The 17,721-nt window shown below is 38.6% G+C and overlaps 1 protein-coding gene and 2 long non-coding RNA genes across 5 annotated transcripts in view; 1 reads left to right on the forward strand and 2 right to left on the reverse strand.

Annotated features, from left to right (window-relative positions):
- The window catches only part of LOC133534529 (embryonic polarity protein dorsal-like), a 33,310-nt gene extending 18,473 nt beyond the window's left edge, over nt 1–14,837 (reverse strand). The window contains exons 1-2 of one of the 3 annotated variants that reach the window (XM_061873695.1): nt 13,397–14,837; nt 5,984–6,043 (exon numbers count right to left, since the gene is read on the reverse strand). In XM_061873695.1, coding sequence (XP_061729679.1) covers nt 5,984–6,043; nt 13,397–13,530 — 194 coding nt within the window. In that variant the 5' untranslated portion in view covers nt 13,531–14,837. Of the gene's footprint in view, nt 1–5,983; nt 6,044–13,047; nt 13,171–13,233; nt 13,364–13,396 lie in introns of those variants that run through there. The other 2 variants (XM_061873696.1, XM_061873697.1) reach the window with 2 other exon arrangements.
- Nucleotides 6,354–7,947, forward strand: LOC133534531 (uncharacterized). Its single transcript, XR_009802048.1, has 2 exons — nt 6,354–6,818; nt 6,915–7,947. It is a non-coding gene; the product is annotated as an uncharacterized LOC133534531 (long non-coding RNA).
- On the reverse strand, nt 7,943–9,000 carry LOC133534530 (uncharacterized). Its single transcript, XR_009802047.1, has 2 exons — nt 8,762–9,000; nt 7,943–8,184 (listed from the first exon to the last, which is right to left on the reverse strand). It is a non-coding gene; the product is annotated as an uncharacterized LOC133534530 (long non-coding RNA).
- Nucleotides 14,838–17,721: the final 2,884 nt, after the last annotated feature.

Genomic DNA, 17,721 nt, shown 5'->3' on the forward strand with positions numbered 1-17,721 from the left:
ACCCCAGGACGAAGAAGAGATCTTAAGATTAGTCACACAGGACCCGAGACTGAGCATTAGAAGAATAGCGAACAGGATGAATTTATGCAAGTGGACAGTCTGGAGAGTATTAAAAAGAGAAGGATTACACCATTACCATTTCAGACGAGTACAAGACATTATTGGACCAGATTACGCTGCAAGATCAGTTTTTTGTTCCTGGATAACAAGAAGAGCACGAATAGATCAAACGTTTTTGAAACGTATTATGTGGACCGACGAGGCCACTTTCACGCGATTGGGATACGTAAACCACCGCAATGAGCATCTGTGGCAGTTGGAGAATCCTCATGCTGTGAGACCAAGTTCGTTCCAGCACCAATTCTCAGTAAATGTTTGGGCGGGAATCATTGACGATATTTTAGTTGGGCCAATTATTCTACCTCGGACAATGAATGGCCCACGATTTTTAGAATTTCTCCAAACACAGTTCCATGACGCATTAATGGAGCTGCCAGTAGCATACAGGAGGAGGATGATTTTGCAGCTGGATGGTGCTCCTCCACATTTTGCAAGAGATGTGCGAAATTATTTGAATGAGCATTATGTCCCGTGGGTTGGACGTGACGGACATGTCGCTTGGCCGCCTCGATCACCGGACTTAACTCCACTCGATTATTTTCTATGGGGCACCTTGAAACAAAGAGTGTACGTTGACATACCGGGCACAAGGGAAGATTTAGTGCAAAGAATAATTGAACATGGAAACATGTTAAGAGAAGATAAGGAGATGATTCGGCGGTCTACGCAGCATATTGCGATAAGAGCAACTGCTTGTCTACAAAATCGAGGGGGCTATTTTGAGCAGTTACTCAACTAGTTAGTCATCTTTAGCGTTAAGATACTTTTGTTATGATTTTTATTAAAATTTAAATGATTATTAGCGCTTTGTTTTATTTTTTCTCCTTCTCTAAAAAAACAACACATTTTTAGGCACATGTTGGGACCTCTGTAACTTCTAAAGTTATTATGTCAGATCCGTAATTTTGGTATTGATGTCTAGCCAATATCCTGTACTACAAACACAAAACAAAAAAAATGTAGGTAAACGACCTAGTTTTTACATAAAAAAATAAAAACTGAAAAAGTAATGCGTTTCTGTTCTGATTATTTACTTTTAATAAATTTTTTTGCCTTGCTATTGAAATGTTTGCATACAATTATTAGCTTTAATCGATTGCTTACATGTTTAGCCATCCAATAAGATATTTTTTGTATTCGTGGGACGAAAAATTGACAGATAATGCCAAAAATACCACGAGCACCCGTGCTCAGGTGTTCGAAAAATTAAAAATGCCGCCATTTAATTACCCTTGACTTAAAAAAAAAACACGTGGTGATTTATCGATGAAATCGATTGTACTACACGCCCTTAACGGCTCCGACATCGTTGACCGGACACATTGTATAACGACGCCTTAAATATCTGAGATTTTTAGGGTTCCGTAGCCAAATGGCAAAAAACGGAACCCTTATAGATTCGTCATGTCCGTCTGTCTGTCCGATTGTGTCACAGCCACTTTTTTCCGAAACTATAAGAGCTATAAGTACTGTTCAAATTTGGTAAGTAGGTGTATTCTATGAACCGAATTAAGATTTTTACACAAAAATAGAAAAAAAAAACACTAAATTTTGGGGGTTCCCCATACTTAGAACTGAAACTCAAAAAATCTTTTTTCATCAAAACCATACGTGTGGGGTATCTATGGATAGGTCTTTAAAAATGATATTGAGGTTTCTAATATCATTTTTTTCTAAACTGAATAGTTTGAGACTCCATCACCCGAGAGGCATTTGACCGATTTTTAGGCTTCCGTACCTTGGTCAAAAACGTCTACCCATCTGTCCAGCTGTAGCCTATTTGTTCCGAAACTATGTGACCAGTTAATAACTACAGTTAACATTTGGTACAGACATTGGAGTACCTAAGTCTGTAACCCAAAGACGGCCATGACACGTAAAAAAATTACGCTTAAAAATTAAATAAATAAGTTTTGCAAACTATATCGTGTTAAAATATCGAATGAAAGGACTCATTAAGAGAATTTCTTTATAAATTAAAGATAAATAATTTATAAGTTATTTAAGAAATGGGCAAAAAATAACCATTCCCCCACCTTCCGGCCAAGAACAGGAGTGGCGCGCCAGTATATAGCCCGCGAAATAGACTACCCGTATTTTTGTACCGCTATTCATTAGAGAGGGACTGGTAATTTATCTCAAAAGTGAGATACTGTCGCGCCACTCCTGTGCTGAGGTCTTCTTATCTCCGAAACTACAGTGCTAAATTTTTTTTGAAAAACACCGAGGTAACAGTTCTTTAACTATAAATTATTTAGTTCAATAAGGTGTTCTACTACTACTAATTAGGTAGGTACCTACACCATAATAGGTTTACAGTATTGTACACTAAACGTAGTTTTATAACCACATAAATCCCATAATGGGTCACTGATGCATTAAATTTGCTAACCGTTAACATAGTAAAGAAAAAGTAAATTAAATAAACCTAAAGTAAACTTAATACACCCATAATTGGTCACAGGTACATTAAATTTACTGTCTGTTAGCTTTGTGCACCTCAGGTGAACAAAGGGGAATTACATATACTTAAAGTTTACTTAATACCCTCAAGAAAATCGTAGGTGAACTCAGTGTATTTTTAGTTTACTTAATTGACCCGGGTGATCTGAGCTGGGTGAACAGAGTCAACTACAGGTAGGTAAAAAAAATAAAAAACCCGGTTGCTAAGAAGCAATATGATTTGCCAGTCACATCAAAAAGGAGAGCGATTTTGATTTTTTTTAATCTAGACTAATAGTGAATGTAATAAAAACAAAGCTAGACAGACACCTGCGTACCGTTGATCACTTCTTAACTTTCATACCTGCCTACTTTAGCCGAGCACTTTTACTGTTTTTTTTTTATGATAGAAGAGGCAAATGAGCAGACGGATCCCTGATGGTAAGCGATTACCGTCGCCCATGGACACCTGCAACACCAGAGGGGTTGTTAGTGCGTTGCCGGCCTTTAAGATAGGAGTACGCTCTTTTCTTGAAGGTTTAAAGGTCGTATCGGTCCGGAAATACCGCAGGTGACAGTTCATTCCACAGTTTAGCTGTGCGAGGTAGAAAGTTCCTGGAGAAACGCACAGTTGAGGACTGCCAACCATCTAAGTGATGAGGATGGAAATGTTGTCGCGTAGGGCGATGGCGAAAAGAAGCGGCAGGGATTAATCCGAACCATTCCTCGGAGCACTCCCCGTTGTACATGCGATAGAAAATGCAGAGCGAGGCCACATCTCTACGCAGCGCCAAGGAGTCAAGCCGATCCGAAATACGCTGGCAGTCGACAATTCGAGTCGCTCTTCGTTGGATGCGGTCCAGAGGGACTACAGTATTCCATGTGCAGATTGTGCAGGCGTACCTGCGCCTTATAAAGCTGTAGGTGTTGGGCCGGTGTGAAATACTGTCTGGATCTGTTGAGCACACCGAGCTTTTTTGAGGCTAATTTAGCCTTACCCTCTAGATGGCCGCGGAACTGGATTCCGATACCGGCTGTGGCAGTCAGGGGAGTGCTCTCAAAACGAGGTGACACTACAAACTCTAACTTTTTTGCGGTAAACGCGAAAACTTGTTGTGTCTTGGTAGGGTTAAAACGGACTAAGTTAAGTCGACCCCATTCAGAGACTTCTTTTAGGGAAGTCTCAATTTCAGACTCAAGTTTGTTCCGGCTCTCGATGACGTTTTCCCGAGAGATATTGGTGCGGCCGGTGTAAGAGGCATCACCCGTACTATCATCATCAGCATAACAATGAATGCCGCTGATTTGCAGCATGTCATTGATATGCAGAAGGAATAGGGTGGGTGATATCACACACCCTTGGGGGACACCAGCATTCACAGTCATGGAGTCTGAGCATTTACCGTCAACTACAACCTTTATGCTTCTGCCTGCTAGAAAGCTCCTGACCCATACACATAATCTCTCGGGAACCCCATAAGATGGTAGCTTCAAAAGAAGTGCTTTATGTCTTCGCTTTCGCTATATCCAAACTAACAGCCAATGCATCACCCTTTGTCTCGATTGCCTATGCCCAACGATATGTGTCAGGTAAACTAGAAGATCTCTCTAAACTGGAAGCCTCTACGGAATCCGTATTGTCGGTCACTAAGCAACTGGTGGTCCTCTGGGTACCGAAGGAGCTGGCAGTTGATTCCTCCATTATCTTCGAGAAAAGGGAGGTTATAGCTATTGGCCTGTAGTTGGATGGATTTGAGCGGTCGCCTTTTTTAGGGATCGGGTGCACCAAAGCTGACTTCCACGAGGTCAGGACTACGCCAGAAGAGTAAGAGAGCCGAAAAAGACGCGTTAAGACCGGTGCCAACTCAGGAGCACATATCTTCAGCACAATCGGAGGGATTCCGTCGGGCCCATTCGACTTATAAGTCTCCAGGGAAAGAAGTGCTTTACGCACTAAACTTTGCTTGAACCGGACATCCGGCAAGCAGCTCTCGCACCGCGGTATGGTCGGCGGCGCGTATCCCCCGTTATCCAAAGTCGGGTTGGACGCAAAGAGTTTACTTAAAAGATCGGCTTTGTCTTTTGCGTCGTGGGCCAATGAATCATTTCCTATGTACAGAGGCGGAAAAGATGGCTTGCAGAAATTCCCCTGGATAGTTCTGGCAAGAGACCAGAACGCACGAGTTCCCGAAGGAAGGCGCTTTAATTTCTCGCCAATTCTACCAATGTGCAGCGACTATGCTCTGGCAATAACTTTTTTGAAGGACCTGGAGGCATAGTTAAATTCCTTTTTTAATGCGCTAGTCTTTACATTCCGTACTGCCGCTGCATCTACCCAGGCTTGGTAACACTCTTGCTTCCGGCGAGAGGCCTTTTTGCAGGAACGACCAGACCAGGCTTGGGATTTGCCACCAACAGGAACCCAGTGGCACCGTACTCCGGATCAGGCAGTGATCCGAAGAACCGAGTGGGGCTTCAACGGATACACGGTAGTCAGCCGGATGAGAGGTCAGCAGAAGGTCCAACAGGGAAGGTTCGTGGCCTTCCACATCTGAGATTCGCGTAGGCGTACTAACCAATTGTGTCAGGCCAAATGCCAGAGCAAAGTTATATAAAGATCTACCCGCATGATCAGTCTTGCTTGAACCAAGCCATTCGGCGTTGTGGGCGTTAAAATCGCCAAGTATACTCGTAATGATCTCAGCGGATGGGATCTGTAGCTGCACAGAGTCTGCAGCCGTTTGGATCTGCTCCATGAGTCGGTCAGTTTCGGCATCACCGCTATAGGACCTATATAGGCACGAATAGACGCGGGGATGGTCATCGTCTATACGCAGGCATAAGGTGGACAAGTCCCTACCTTCAAGATTTCTGAGGCGGCGAGAACTGATATCAACCCTGACGTACACGCACACCCCAGTCCTAGGCGAAAAGGAGTGTTCCAGTCCATACCCAGGGTAGGAGAGGTATGATGTGTCCGCTGGAGACGATATCTGCGTCTCGGTCAAAAAGAGCAAGGCCGGCTTTGCTGTCTCGAGGTGTAGGTGGACAGCATTAAGATTGAAATGTAAACCCCTGATGTTGCAGAAGTCCACGGTCAGGGTGGCAGGGGGTGCCAAAGCTGCTTTGCTCTTGCCTTGGCATAGAGCGCGGTTTTGCCCCCCACCCCCCACCAGACTACGACGTGGGGCAGCCTCGGCGTCCATGTACATATAATGTTACCTGAGCATGGAAGCCCAGCAAGGGATTCTCCAGCGCTAGCACAGCTAGTATCCTCCTGGGGTAGCTTCTACTAGCTTAACTGCGCCATCATCATTAGAGAGTGGGCCTAACCCCGGGGGTTGGAGCTGTGAAATGGACTGGGCTGTGAAATGCAAGTCTTCACGTTAGCGTTTAAATTCGTTTTGGCCTCATGTCGTACCTGTGCGATTTATCCGCAGGCTGCTCTGTGATGGTGACGTGAGGCATGTCTTTCGGCATGCTGCAAACAATAAAGCACTACACAAAAACAAACTTGTACCTACTATAACTAGACTTCATAAAATAAGTAAATCATTCATTGGCAAACGGAAGTTGTGTAAAAAAATGTACACAACTTCCGTTTGATGTCTGACTTAAACTGATTTAATGGCAAAATTTGAAAATCTAAAGGAATTTTATTGTAAAAACGAACACATTGGCCAATGAATGATTTACTTATTTTATCCCTTAACGGATATTACAAAATCTCAGATTATCTAGAAGACATTAACCCTTGGAGTTAATAAGTATGTGTATGGTGTAAATAGATATAGTTGGTCAAGCAAATCTTGTCAGTAGAAAAACGCGGCAAATTTGAAAAATCGCGGGCTAGCAACACTGTGTTCGAATAATTCCAAAATCGCGTGTAATCTGTGTTTTATCTGTAGAATGTGGATCGTCCATCTTGTTTGTTTACATTCCGAATCGGTGCTAATTCAAGAGAAATTTCTGCTCCCAGCATTAAAATAAATATCAATATATTAAATAATATTGTGCATGACCATAAGCAAAGTCAAGATGCCTACAATGTAAGTAAAATTATGATAATTACTTCAAGATCCCGGAGAATTTTTAAGATAATGTGCAGTTTTTTCTGTTTCAGGGTTAAAAGACTTAAATAAAGATAAAACGTATGCCTAAATATATCCAATAAGACCACGAATTGTGCCCTCGAAACCGCAACTGATTCGATTGTTCCCAATATCAACAGACGAAGTCCTCAAATATTTTCAAAGGTAACTTTTTTAAACAATCTTAAGACGTTTAAGAACCTTGATTATACCTACTTTCTTTCGCAACATCAACCTAATACTTCCATATGTTTGTTGCAGGATTAAAACTCGCCCAATATAAGGCGTTCGTAAAAGTTTCTCTTCATACAAAACTTACCTACGGCGGTTTACGTACATACGTGTACAACGCAAACAAGACGAAAAATAAACTTGTTAATTAAAAAAACTAAAAAAATTGGGACAATAGTTTAGATTATTATTGTAAAGTTGTCCGTTTGTTAATCATCACGAAAATATATTATTTAGGCTGATTTGTTTCATGCACTCAGCTATTGCACATGTATACCTATGGAAAATCCTAGTTTATACTTTCTGAAGTCGGTATGTACCTATTTAAAAGAAGTTTTAAGTCGCTTTACCTGTTTGTTCAATAAATTAAAATAATTTATTCAGTGTGCATAATTTTAGAAAAATATTTTAACATTTAAATCATACCTTCTTTTATCCAGAAACAATATAACTCCATATTACTCACATGAGTGGAAGTTGTTAAGTTTCCATTGTCAAGGTATCTTTTATTAATATTTTGAGTACCTGAAATTGTGTCAGTTCCTGACAAGTCTTGAATAGACTAATGTGAAAGTTAATAAAATTTCTTAACAGCATTCTCCTGATATCTAAATGACTTTTTTAAATATCTACATATAAAATATGATCTAGCCAATACATGTAAATATCTAACATTTTTAGCCTGTATAAAAACAGTAGTGTGAGCAAAACCTTACCAAGCTAGCATGTAAGAGTGGTCTCAGAGATATTGGAATATCTCTGTACTATAAATTAGGCAAATTGCTTTAGACTAAGTTTTATGTGTAACTACTACTATAAGAATACATTTTGAAACTTGGAATGGAAACTTTAAACTTGAAATTACAAATTTTCAAACAGATCTGTTTTATGCTTAAGATGCAATAAGTGACTAGGTACAAAGTATTCTGATGCTTGGTTGGAGTGGACCAGTAACATTGATAACTTAATGATATTTTTTCAATGAATGGCCTGAATTAAGTGTAAGTAAGCTAAAGTGACCCGTATCTTAATTGCCTTGAAATTAAATGAACACCAAAATATCTGCAGTTGTGTTTTATTTATTTTTAATCTGTATATTTATATAAATATATTGTAAAACCATTTCAAAATTACACTGGTATGTGAATGTGACATTGTTCAAGAGAAATACACTAATTTACAATTAACAAGTGGCATAATTATTTTCTTTGGGCTTCTTCAGTTTCTGAACTGATGTTAAAAACAGCTTTCTACCGTGGTGCTCATGTTCTCTTTGCTCCCTATTTGTCTTCTAAGTTTGCTAAAACAGAATAAAACCATGATGATGATGAAATGATGTAAATAGTCCAGATATTTGATATTTAATAAGCCCTGCAATTGTGACAAGAATAGTTACAGTGATACCCTACCAGGGCTACCGCTGCCAGTGATGGCTCAGGGGTTACTTACCTAGGTTTTAATATTTACCTATATAAAACAATGGATTGTTTTATTCTAGTTAAATTCAGTAGTATAGGTACCTACTAACAGCTCGTTTGGTAAAAAGTACTCAAGTGCAAATGCCTTAACCTTTACATTTATTTAGCTATGACATCTTCATGTTTAAGTTGAATATATATGTAGCAGATCTGCTCCTAAGCATACCAAAGGTTAAGAATGCGAGCGCTCGCCTTTTGCGTCCACCTTTTACTAAGCATACAAACCTTTATTTTAATTCAATCTATTGATATATTTTTCGATTGTACCTACCTAAATATGTCTAATTAGCTTTTGAAGGTTGCATAAAGGAGCATTTGTATTGCATTTTATCGTGATATATCTTTAATATTGAATTCCAACCGAGAAATCTGATAATATACCTATTAAAATCCAGCTACCTGCGGAAGCAATGTCTTGATTCAAACATTATTTTCTCCAGCATAGTCCGTTTGCAAATAGGTATTTTTTGATCTCGTTTATCATATTGATTGACATCGTTTTTACTCCAGTTTAAATTGTCCCTCTCATAATAATAACAATTTCCAAATGCTTCAATAAACCGCGAGCTGCAATTTTAGTTGACGTACGAAGAGCGCGCTCAGCGGAAAAAAATATGTTTCGGTTCGATGTACATTGCTGCTTTTCTTACTGCTCTGTGAGTGTTGCCATACTTCAGTTTGCTTTACATTGCTACTGACAGACTTTGCTTGACAGACTATAACTAAATTTATTTTTTTAGTAAATGTTACTATTTGACGTCATAAAGTGATTGTAAAATCCTATTACGAAAATAAAATGATATATGATATACCTATTATCAATATCAGCCTAACAGAACATATCACCTAGAACTGCACCTACTTAAATTGATGCGTTCTATTTGCAGCAAACATAATTCGCAATAGAGGTGGATTGTCAAAGTAAACTTTTTTTTTGAAGTGAAAACTTCTTTAGCGGCGCTGTGCACTTTTTGTGATGGGGAAAAATGTTAAACTCGCGTCAGGGGTCACGTGGTCAGATTCAAAATTCGTAAGACGGACACGTGACATTATGGTGACGTGCAAATTGAATGTCATCGACGCCTGGTTATTTTTTAAAAATTGTATCTTATTCAAGTGTGACATTTTATTTTCTTCATAATCAAAGTGCTGTTATAACGGTTAAAGAGGTTTAATCTTTGTTAATTGTGTTGTATTGTATCTTTGTGTTGTTAGGTGTCCATGGTTGTAGAAACTCAAATTTTTCCTTACCAAAAAGCTTAATAACAGAAAAGAAGCATGATTGTTTTACTTAATATGATGGTGAACGATTCATTAACCCGGGCATAGGCCAAAGGTATGGAGCCATCGTTCGAAAAGATGCCGCAAATTCAAATTCTCTTTGAGTGGTAGGGTCGACTTTAAATATAGAAGTGCTAATTTTTTTTACCACACGTATTTTGTGTATTTACTTATTCTAAAAAAAATATATATTCCAACTTATGAACTACTTACTAGAAGTGGATTTTATTTAAAAAAAACCGGTCAAGTGCGAGTTCGTTTTACTTGCGCACCGAGGGTTCCGTACAAACTTTGAATTATTTCGTACAACTATAAAGGCGAAAGACTTTTGATCAGAAGTAGTAAGTAAGTAAGTAAGTAAGTAAGTAAATATTCTTTATTGTGCACCATACATTTAAAAATAGACAGGAAATGAAAAAACACGTAAAAGTTAGGTAACACCAGGCGGTCTTATCGCTAAGAAGCGATCTCTTCCAGACAACCTTTGGGTAGCAGGAAACAATGAACTTACAACATTGAACGGGTAGTGCCGATATACATATAATTCAACAAAATGAAGACGCAAGCAATATAATACATACCTACATACTAATAAAATAAATACATGTATACATACATACATTATATATATTATTATACAATCATAAATAAAGGCAAGTTAAGGCAGCGAAAGGTAGTGAGTCTTCAAAAGATTTTTGAAAACGGGAATGGATTTAGCACGTCTAATGTCTAATGGCAAAGCATTCCACAACCGAACAGCACGAAAAGAAAAAGAGTTGCTATAAAATTTTGATGATGAAGGTGGTGGAGCAAGGAGATGCATCTCCGCACAGCGGACCGAGGAAAGATAGTTGAAACGCTTTTTAAGATATAGAGGGGTGGAGGGGTTGAAAAGAATGTTATAAAGAAGTACAAGAATATGAGAGTTACGGCGATGACGAATAGGGAGCCACTTGAGCTGGGTACGAAATTCAGAGACGTGGTCATATTTGCGTAATCCAAATATGAATCTTATACAGACGTTTTGAAGGCGCTCAAGTTTATTTAGCTGGTCCTCTGTAAGATCAAGATAGCAAATATCGGCATAATCCAATATAGGGAGAAGAAGAGATTGAGCAAGCGCAATTCTGGTAGCGAGCGGCAAGAAGCCACGAAGCCTGCGAAGTGACCCCAGAGAAGCAAACATCTTCCTACTGATCTCACTTATCTGTGGTACCCAAGACAGTGTGCGATCAAATATAACTCCAAGATTTTTTACCTGGCTCGATAATGGAACCGGGACACCATCAAACACTATGAAAGGTAAGTTAAGAAAGTCAATCCGAGAAATGAGTTGAGAGCTGCCTAAAATTATAGCTTGCGACTTACACGGATTAACTTTCAGCCCATAGCGTTTGCTCCAACTGGAAATGTGTTCCAAGTCCCGATTTATGGAGCCGATACTCTTAGGTAGATCGTTAATTACGCATTGAGAGTAAATTTGGAGGTCGCTATACTAAGTAGGTACCTATACTAAGCATAATTGTGTACAGCGCCATCTATGGGCAAATTGTCTAACTAATTTGCGCGATGGGCTCGTATGTTGGTTTTTCGAGGATAATTCTCTATCATGTGAACCGATATCAAAAATTGTTCTGTTATTTAAAAAAAGGTATATTTAATGTAATATCATAGAAATTTTAAGTGTAATAAACACACATAAAGTTGGTTAAATTGCAAACAGTGTTCGGAAATGTTTTATGATAATAATAAAAAATTACTAAGATAGAGGTACCCCACTTGACCTAGTCATTAGACTTTGAAATATTGCCTCCTCTTTATATTGAGCATTTTCCATAGTTATTAAAAATTACAATAAAAAATTATACTTTCAATGTGTCAAGGTTAGCGTTGTTCATAAATCGATAGGTAGCTTAAGTGGTTCTCGCGCTATTTAGCGTTGTGACAGACGGACGGACGGACAGAGTCGCACCATAAGGGTTGCTTTTGTACCTTTTTGGTACGGAACCCTAAAAAGTAGGTACTTAACTAAGTCATGTACATAAGTGGACGTTAACCACAATGAACTTTATATATCCTCATGATGACCAAAATTAAATAATTTACAGTACATATGGTGCTACTTTACCGCACTAGTGCGAAAATTAGCATATTACGTTACTGTGTCGAACATTTAAAGGGCCATATGTACTGTAAAACGTTGTACGATACATGTGCGAATAGGTTATACGCAACTCGTGTCGATTTAAAACACTCCCTTCGGTCGTGTTTTAATTTATCGTCACTCGTTTCGAATTTCCTATTTTTCGCACTTGTATCGTAATGTACTATTACTTAACGAACTTTATACACCGTGTTTTATTTTATTTCCGTTAATTTTAAGGGTGCATTCCTGAGCTTAAGTCAAGTAATTTTCTCAAAGACCGGTACCGGTATTGTAATTAACTCCACTTCAGAGATAATCAGTAATTTATTTTTATCTTAAGAGGCCCTTATGAGCGTATGCACTTGCCTTAGGGCCTGTTTACATATTGATTAGTGTTTAGTACGAGTGTGTATCTACATTTGCTACGAAACGCAAATACTATCTCGGACGATTGATGTTAGAAATGACATAGATATGTCATCGTTTTCAATTGTTTGGTTTAATTAAATGTAATGCCCTGTTACAACAACGCTATATGCAACATTTAATTACTTTTTATAAACTAAAATACTTAATTGAATTTTTTTTTGAAAATTAACTATGCTATTTACTTACCCATACCCTGGAGTTAACGGAATTCAATAAAAACACGGTGTATTATAATCGTGTACCACAGGACCAAAGTAAACTTATTTCACTGTAATCATAGTGTCAATCAGGGTGTCGTGTTCAGTACAGATCAAACGAAAGGTTAAAATATTTTGACTAGCCGAAAATTAATACTAGGGATACATACATTGATTCAAACTCCTTGAAATTATCGAGATACAATTAGATTACTGGCACTGTTCATTGTTAGGAACACAAAATAGATATTTATTTTTCGGTATACTCACAAGGGTCAAATCGATAGCGAGCGGTAGGTTCTTCGTAATTTATTTTATTTCGTAAGAGCGAATTTTAAGATTATTATATACCTATTAATTTTTTAGGGTTCCGTACCAAAAAGGTAAAAAAGTACTCTGAACTGAAAAACAGACCCGGGTCAGTTGTCAGACCGTCAACATCTCCAGCATCTCCTGAAGATGCCTCGTACAGAGGCGAAACACGTGTCACGTTTTGTATTTTTGGTGGTGGGTTGTTATATTTATTTGCGTATTTATTTTTACATGTAAAAATAATGGGTTAGCACTGATTGACTAGCTCGTTATCTTTTCGCGGATTAGCAAAGTAATATTTTTTGTTGTTAATTACCTACCTAGTATGGATTTCCGCAAAGTATTAACGCCTAATTCTATTCATTATTTGAAATACTTCCATTTTCCACACACAAATGCTATTCAACATACTTAAAATATGAGATTTTTTTCGCATCTACTTATGTAGGTAACGGTACTCTACCCTAATATACGAGTATAATATTTAAATATGTGTACCTACATACCTGGATTAAACACTAAACACGACCAGTGTATTTGTTACCAATGTGGCTAGTACACGACACTGTGGTTACTTAACCAATACTGATGTTTTTGCAAGCATCAACTAGAAACCAAACCTCCGCTCCGTTATCTAATTGCGCGTTGATTTATCAATAAATAACATACCTACATGGGGAAACCGTAATAAATGCTTGTCGGTCCCCAAAAAATGGAAGGTGTTTGCTACTCTGAGCTCTTGCTCTAAGATATCTCTGGCGTACCAGGCCGCGTAGCCAACGTGTATATCGTTCACGCTCCATGGCGAACGAAACGCAACTGTCACAGTCGCACTAATATAGAACAGTGATAGAGAGAGATAGCTACGATACGCTACGGAGCGTGAACGATTGTAACGTTGGCTACGCGGCCAGTACCGCTACCGTTAATATCGCCAACTATTATGGGACGAAGTAGGGGTAAAGCATCTGTTTCATACATAGATATAACCTTTTATGATCTGAGGTTTCATACATGTCGCTGCTAGGTTAACAGAGCTATGCTGACCGCGGCTTTGAGGCCAGAATCCGGATACCCTCACCAAATTTAGGCACCATGTTAGACAACGACTCATGCAGGTGTGCGACCGTTGCTCTCCGCCTGGCCTGGGATGTATGCCAATCCCCTGCATGCTTTAAAGGCCAGGCCTCAGCCGCTTGGCTGGCAAAAGGGTTGACGGCTTGACTCTAGTGCAGTAGGAAAGGGCTAACTTCGGGATGTCATGTGCGTCAGTGCTTTTGCCGCCTCCCAGAGATTATAGCCGCACTGTCGGCAGAAGCGGCTAATAAGCATGTGGCGTCCCTGAAGAGAGAAAAATGCTCACCACTATATAGTAGTTATAGTCATAAGTTCAGTATTTATTGGACTCCGTCACAGTCGAGACGTCAGGATGCTGGTTCGCCGGGTCGCCACTTGCTTGAAAGGAGCCTTGACCCACGCTCTGGGTTTTCTCTAATGCAGAGGCTGCCCATCGTGAATTCGCAATCCAACGCGACAACGCTGCCTCGGGAGCAGTCTGTGGTTCGGGTCTTAAATAGGTAGGTGTAGTAACTTTACATGTTTATATAGTTTCAATTTATATTTTAGTTTAAAAGCATTTTTTGTTTAATACTACTTTGTAGTATATTTATTTATTGATCGGATATGTATACTATTATATATTTCGTTAATCGTTATACACAAACAAAATACCAGCTCGCAACATCCACCCTGCGCCCCTCCAAGCTCAAATGTGCCTGCATCAAGAACGACCCGGAGCTAGGGTATTTAAGTATAGGTTTATTTTATACAGATATGTTACATTAAGAGGGAATTATACCACGTGATCGTCCGTACAAAAAGAAAAAACGTTTAGCACTTCTAAATATTTTCCATTCTCTATGATTTTATAGTATGTCATTGACACAGCAAAAGACATGGTTTATATATTTTCCTTTTCTTCAAAATTTGCAAAACAAAAAATAAATATTTTATTTTATTTTTTAAAGCGAAACCTATAACTGAAAACCTGCGACATCAAAATCATAGTGATTTGTTAAGATATAGTTATTAGAAAACGTTTCCTCCTATAATGGATTTTCTTAAATCCGTTATTTCGTTAGATTCGAACAAAGAGAATATAACTACTATGGATTCGAAATGCTATTCTCCCCTCTTAATTTTTTTTTTAACGAGCGAGTGAAGCGAGGTTCTTATAACATTCAACTTTGAAGTGTTTTGATAGTCAAAACTAGTTTGAAATGTTTTTTTTTAACAAAAGTAGAAAAAAAACTAGAGTTAGACCAAGCTAAGTAACAAAATTCTATGAAATTATGATGTTTAAATAATGCTTGCACAGTCTGGGCTATCAAACTTCTATGAAATTACGACGTTTAAATAACACTTGCACAGTCGCCCGCATCGCTGTCAACTTAGCTTGGTTTAACTCTAGTTTCCACTAAGGCACTTTGCGAAATGTAGTTGTGACTGACTAAAAACAGATTTTCCCGGTATAGGTATAATATATACATATTGTACCTATCTGTATTTCAACAAATGCCGATGATATTAATTAAAAAGAATGTACCCAAAGTCGGCAGCTATACAAAGTGAGCCAGCCTGATGTAAGATGTAGTTCTTGTCAATAACTAAAAATAAAGTCACCCCTTGTTGATATTCACTCGCCATCTTGTTGCTCAAACTTTTTAGGCGCGATGGTTAAAAAGGTGAATTATTTTATATGATAAGGCGCATATCAGTAAGTAAGGCGCATATCACACTCCTGCAGTTGCCGGTGTAATCCCATTTGTCCCCGCCCCACGTGATCGCGGCCATACATTATTATTACGCGGATTACCTATAACACCTATTCCCATCTGTGCCCGGCGGGGACAAATGGGAATACGTCCAGTCGCCGGATGCGACGCCTCTGTGATACCAGCCTTACGCGTAGGGTTCCGTCCATTTGGCATAAGTTCCGTGACCCAAAACGTATCTGGCATAACCTATTTGGCAGAACCGTTTTTCGACGAATATTAAAATTAAAGAAAGCGTAGGCTTGTAATGGAAAGAAATTAAATGATCAGCCGTTTTTAAAACTAATTTGCAAAAAATAAGAATTATATCAAATGGTCGCCAAAATTTCAGGGTCATCTAAAACCGAATCAGAGCACCTCACTACACGTGGTCTTGTCTGTCCTACCTCTAGAGAGCATTTGCGAAAACGGAGGCGCGGAGGAAGGGCAGCCCTCGCCCGCTGTGACGGAGCGCGGGAGCCGAGTGTAGTGTCCGTGCTTCGTCATTAAGGGCGGAAGGGCTGCTGTTCCTCCTCCTCCTCCTGTTGTAGCGCCGGAGCTACTCACATCCAACAGCTTCATGTTCTTGTGAATTGAAAATCATTCGGCAAATTTATTTCTGCCAAAAAATATTCGGCCTACAAACATATACGAGTATAACTCCTTGCAAGTATGCAACAATTTTCTATGGCAAAGATTTTACGCTTGTTTATGCTTAACACCAAATTATGCAACAAAAAATATAAGAAATAGCATCATGCGAAAGGAAACAGAAAACAGGTCTCAATTCGAACATTAATTTACGCCAAAAGATACTTCGATCAATCAAAATTATGCGTAGAGTACGTATGCGCAACTATCCAATACCAAGTGAGTTTATGCTAACAATATATTATGCCTAAAGTTATTATGCAGAATAAAATTATAACAAAAAAATATGCCAAAGATAAGGAAACCTTACGCGTAATCAAATATGCTGGTTATTTTTAAACACTCGCAATCAAATCAATAGAGATACGAAGTCCAGGGGTCAGAGACAGTTAAGTATTGCCTACGGCCTTATCCGCGTTGGGTTATTCCCACTATTTACCACCAAGTTGTCACCAGTGGTAACGACTGGGATTTTTTTTTCCAGTAGTTACCACCAAAATTTGGTTAGCATTCAATACTAATAAAAACAGTATAAATATGGAGTTCCTTTATTTAAACTTCGAATTAATTATAAGTTAATTAGTTATTCGTTTCATTATAAGTCGATTACTGTTTCAGTAAATTGCCTTAAAAGTGGTAAAAAAAATCGGTATTTGACTGATTTGTTTGTTTGTTCGTATAATTGTGACGTTATTTACTGAAAGGGCCTTTATTGTCGATGCCGCTTACGCATTATCAACGATGCTCCTGTACAAATACAACGCTGCGCTACGCAGTGTGGCGTAAGCGTCCTTGACAAAAGATCCAGGTTTCATAGATAACGTCACAGTTAGCTCAATTTACAATTAATAAGATATATTTTTTTATACTACGTCGGTGGCAAACAAGCATACGGCCCGCCTGATGGTAAGCAGTCTCCGTAGCCCGTATAAGATAAATGCTCTCATACACTCGAGGCTAATGGCAAAAAGGAAAAAAACAGCGTAAGCGCCATGGACAATAAAGTCCTTTGTAATAAATAACGTCACAATTACACGAACGAACCAACAAATCAGTCAAAGACCGATTTTTTATCACTTTTAAGGCAGTTTACTGAAACAGTTATCGACTTATTATGAAACGAATAACTGATTAACTTATAATTAATTCGACGTTTAATTAATTATTGATTAAGGAACTCTATATTTATACTGTTTTTATTAGTATTGAAAGCTAACCAAATTTTGGTGGTAAGTACTGGGAAAAAAAATCCCACCTTTTACCAGTGGTAACTACTGGGAAAAAAAATCCCAGTAGTCACCACCAAACCAAGTTGGTGGTAACTAGTGGGAATTTTTTTTCCCAGTAGTTACCAGTGGTAAAAAAAATCCCAGTAGTTACCATTGGTAACAACTTAGTGGTAACTAGTGGGAATAACCCTCCGCGTTTGTCATTTTTAACTGCAAATTGCTCGTTATTTCAGCAAATCACGCTATTTTCGAGTGTCAACCCAAATTTTAAACGTTCTTTCTGGGGATGCCATAGATTGGC

This window comes from Cydia pomonella, chromosome 2 (genome assembly GCF_033807575.1).
Source record: "Cydia pomonella isolate Wapato2018A chromosome 2, ilCydPomo1, whole genome shotgun sequence".
Lineage (NCBI taxonomy): Eukaryota > Metazoa > Arthropoda > Insecta > Lepidoptera > Tortricidae > Cydia > Cydia pomonella.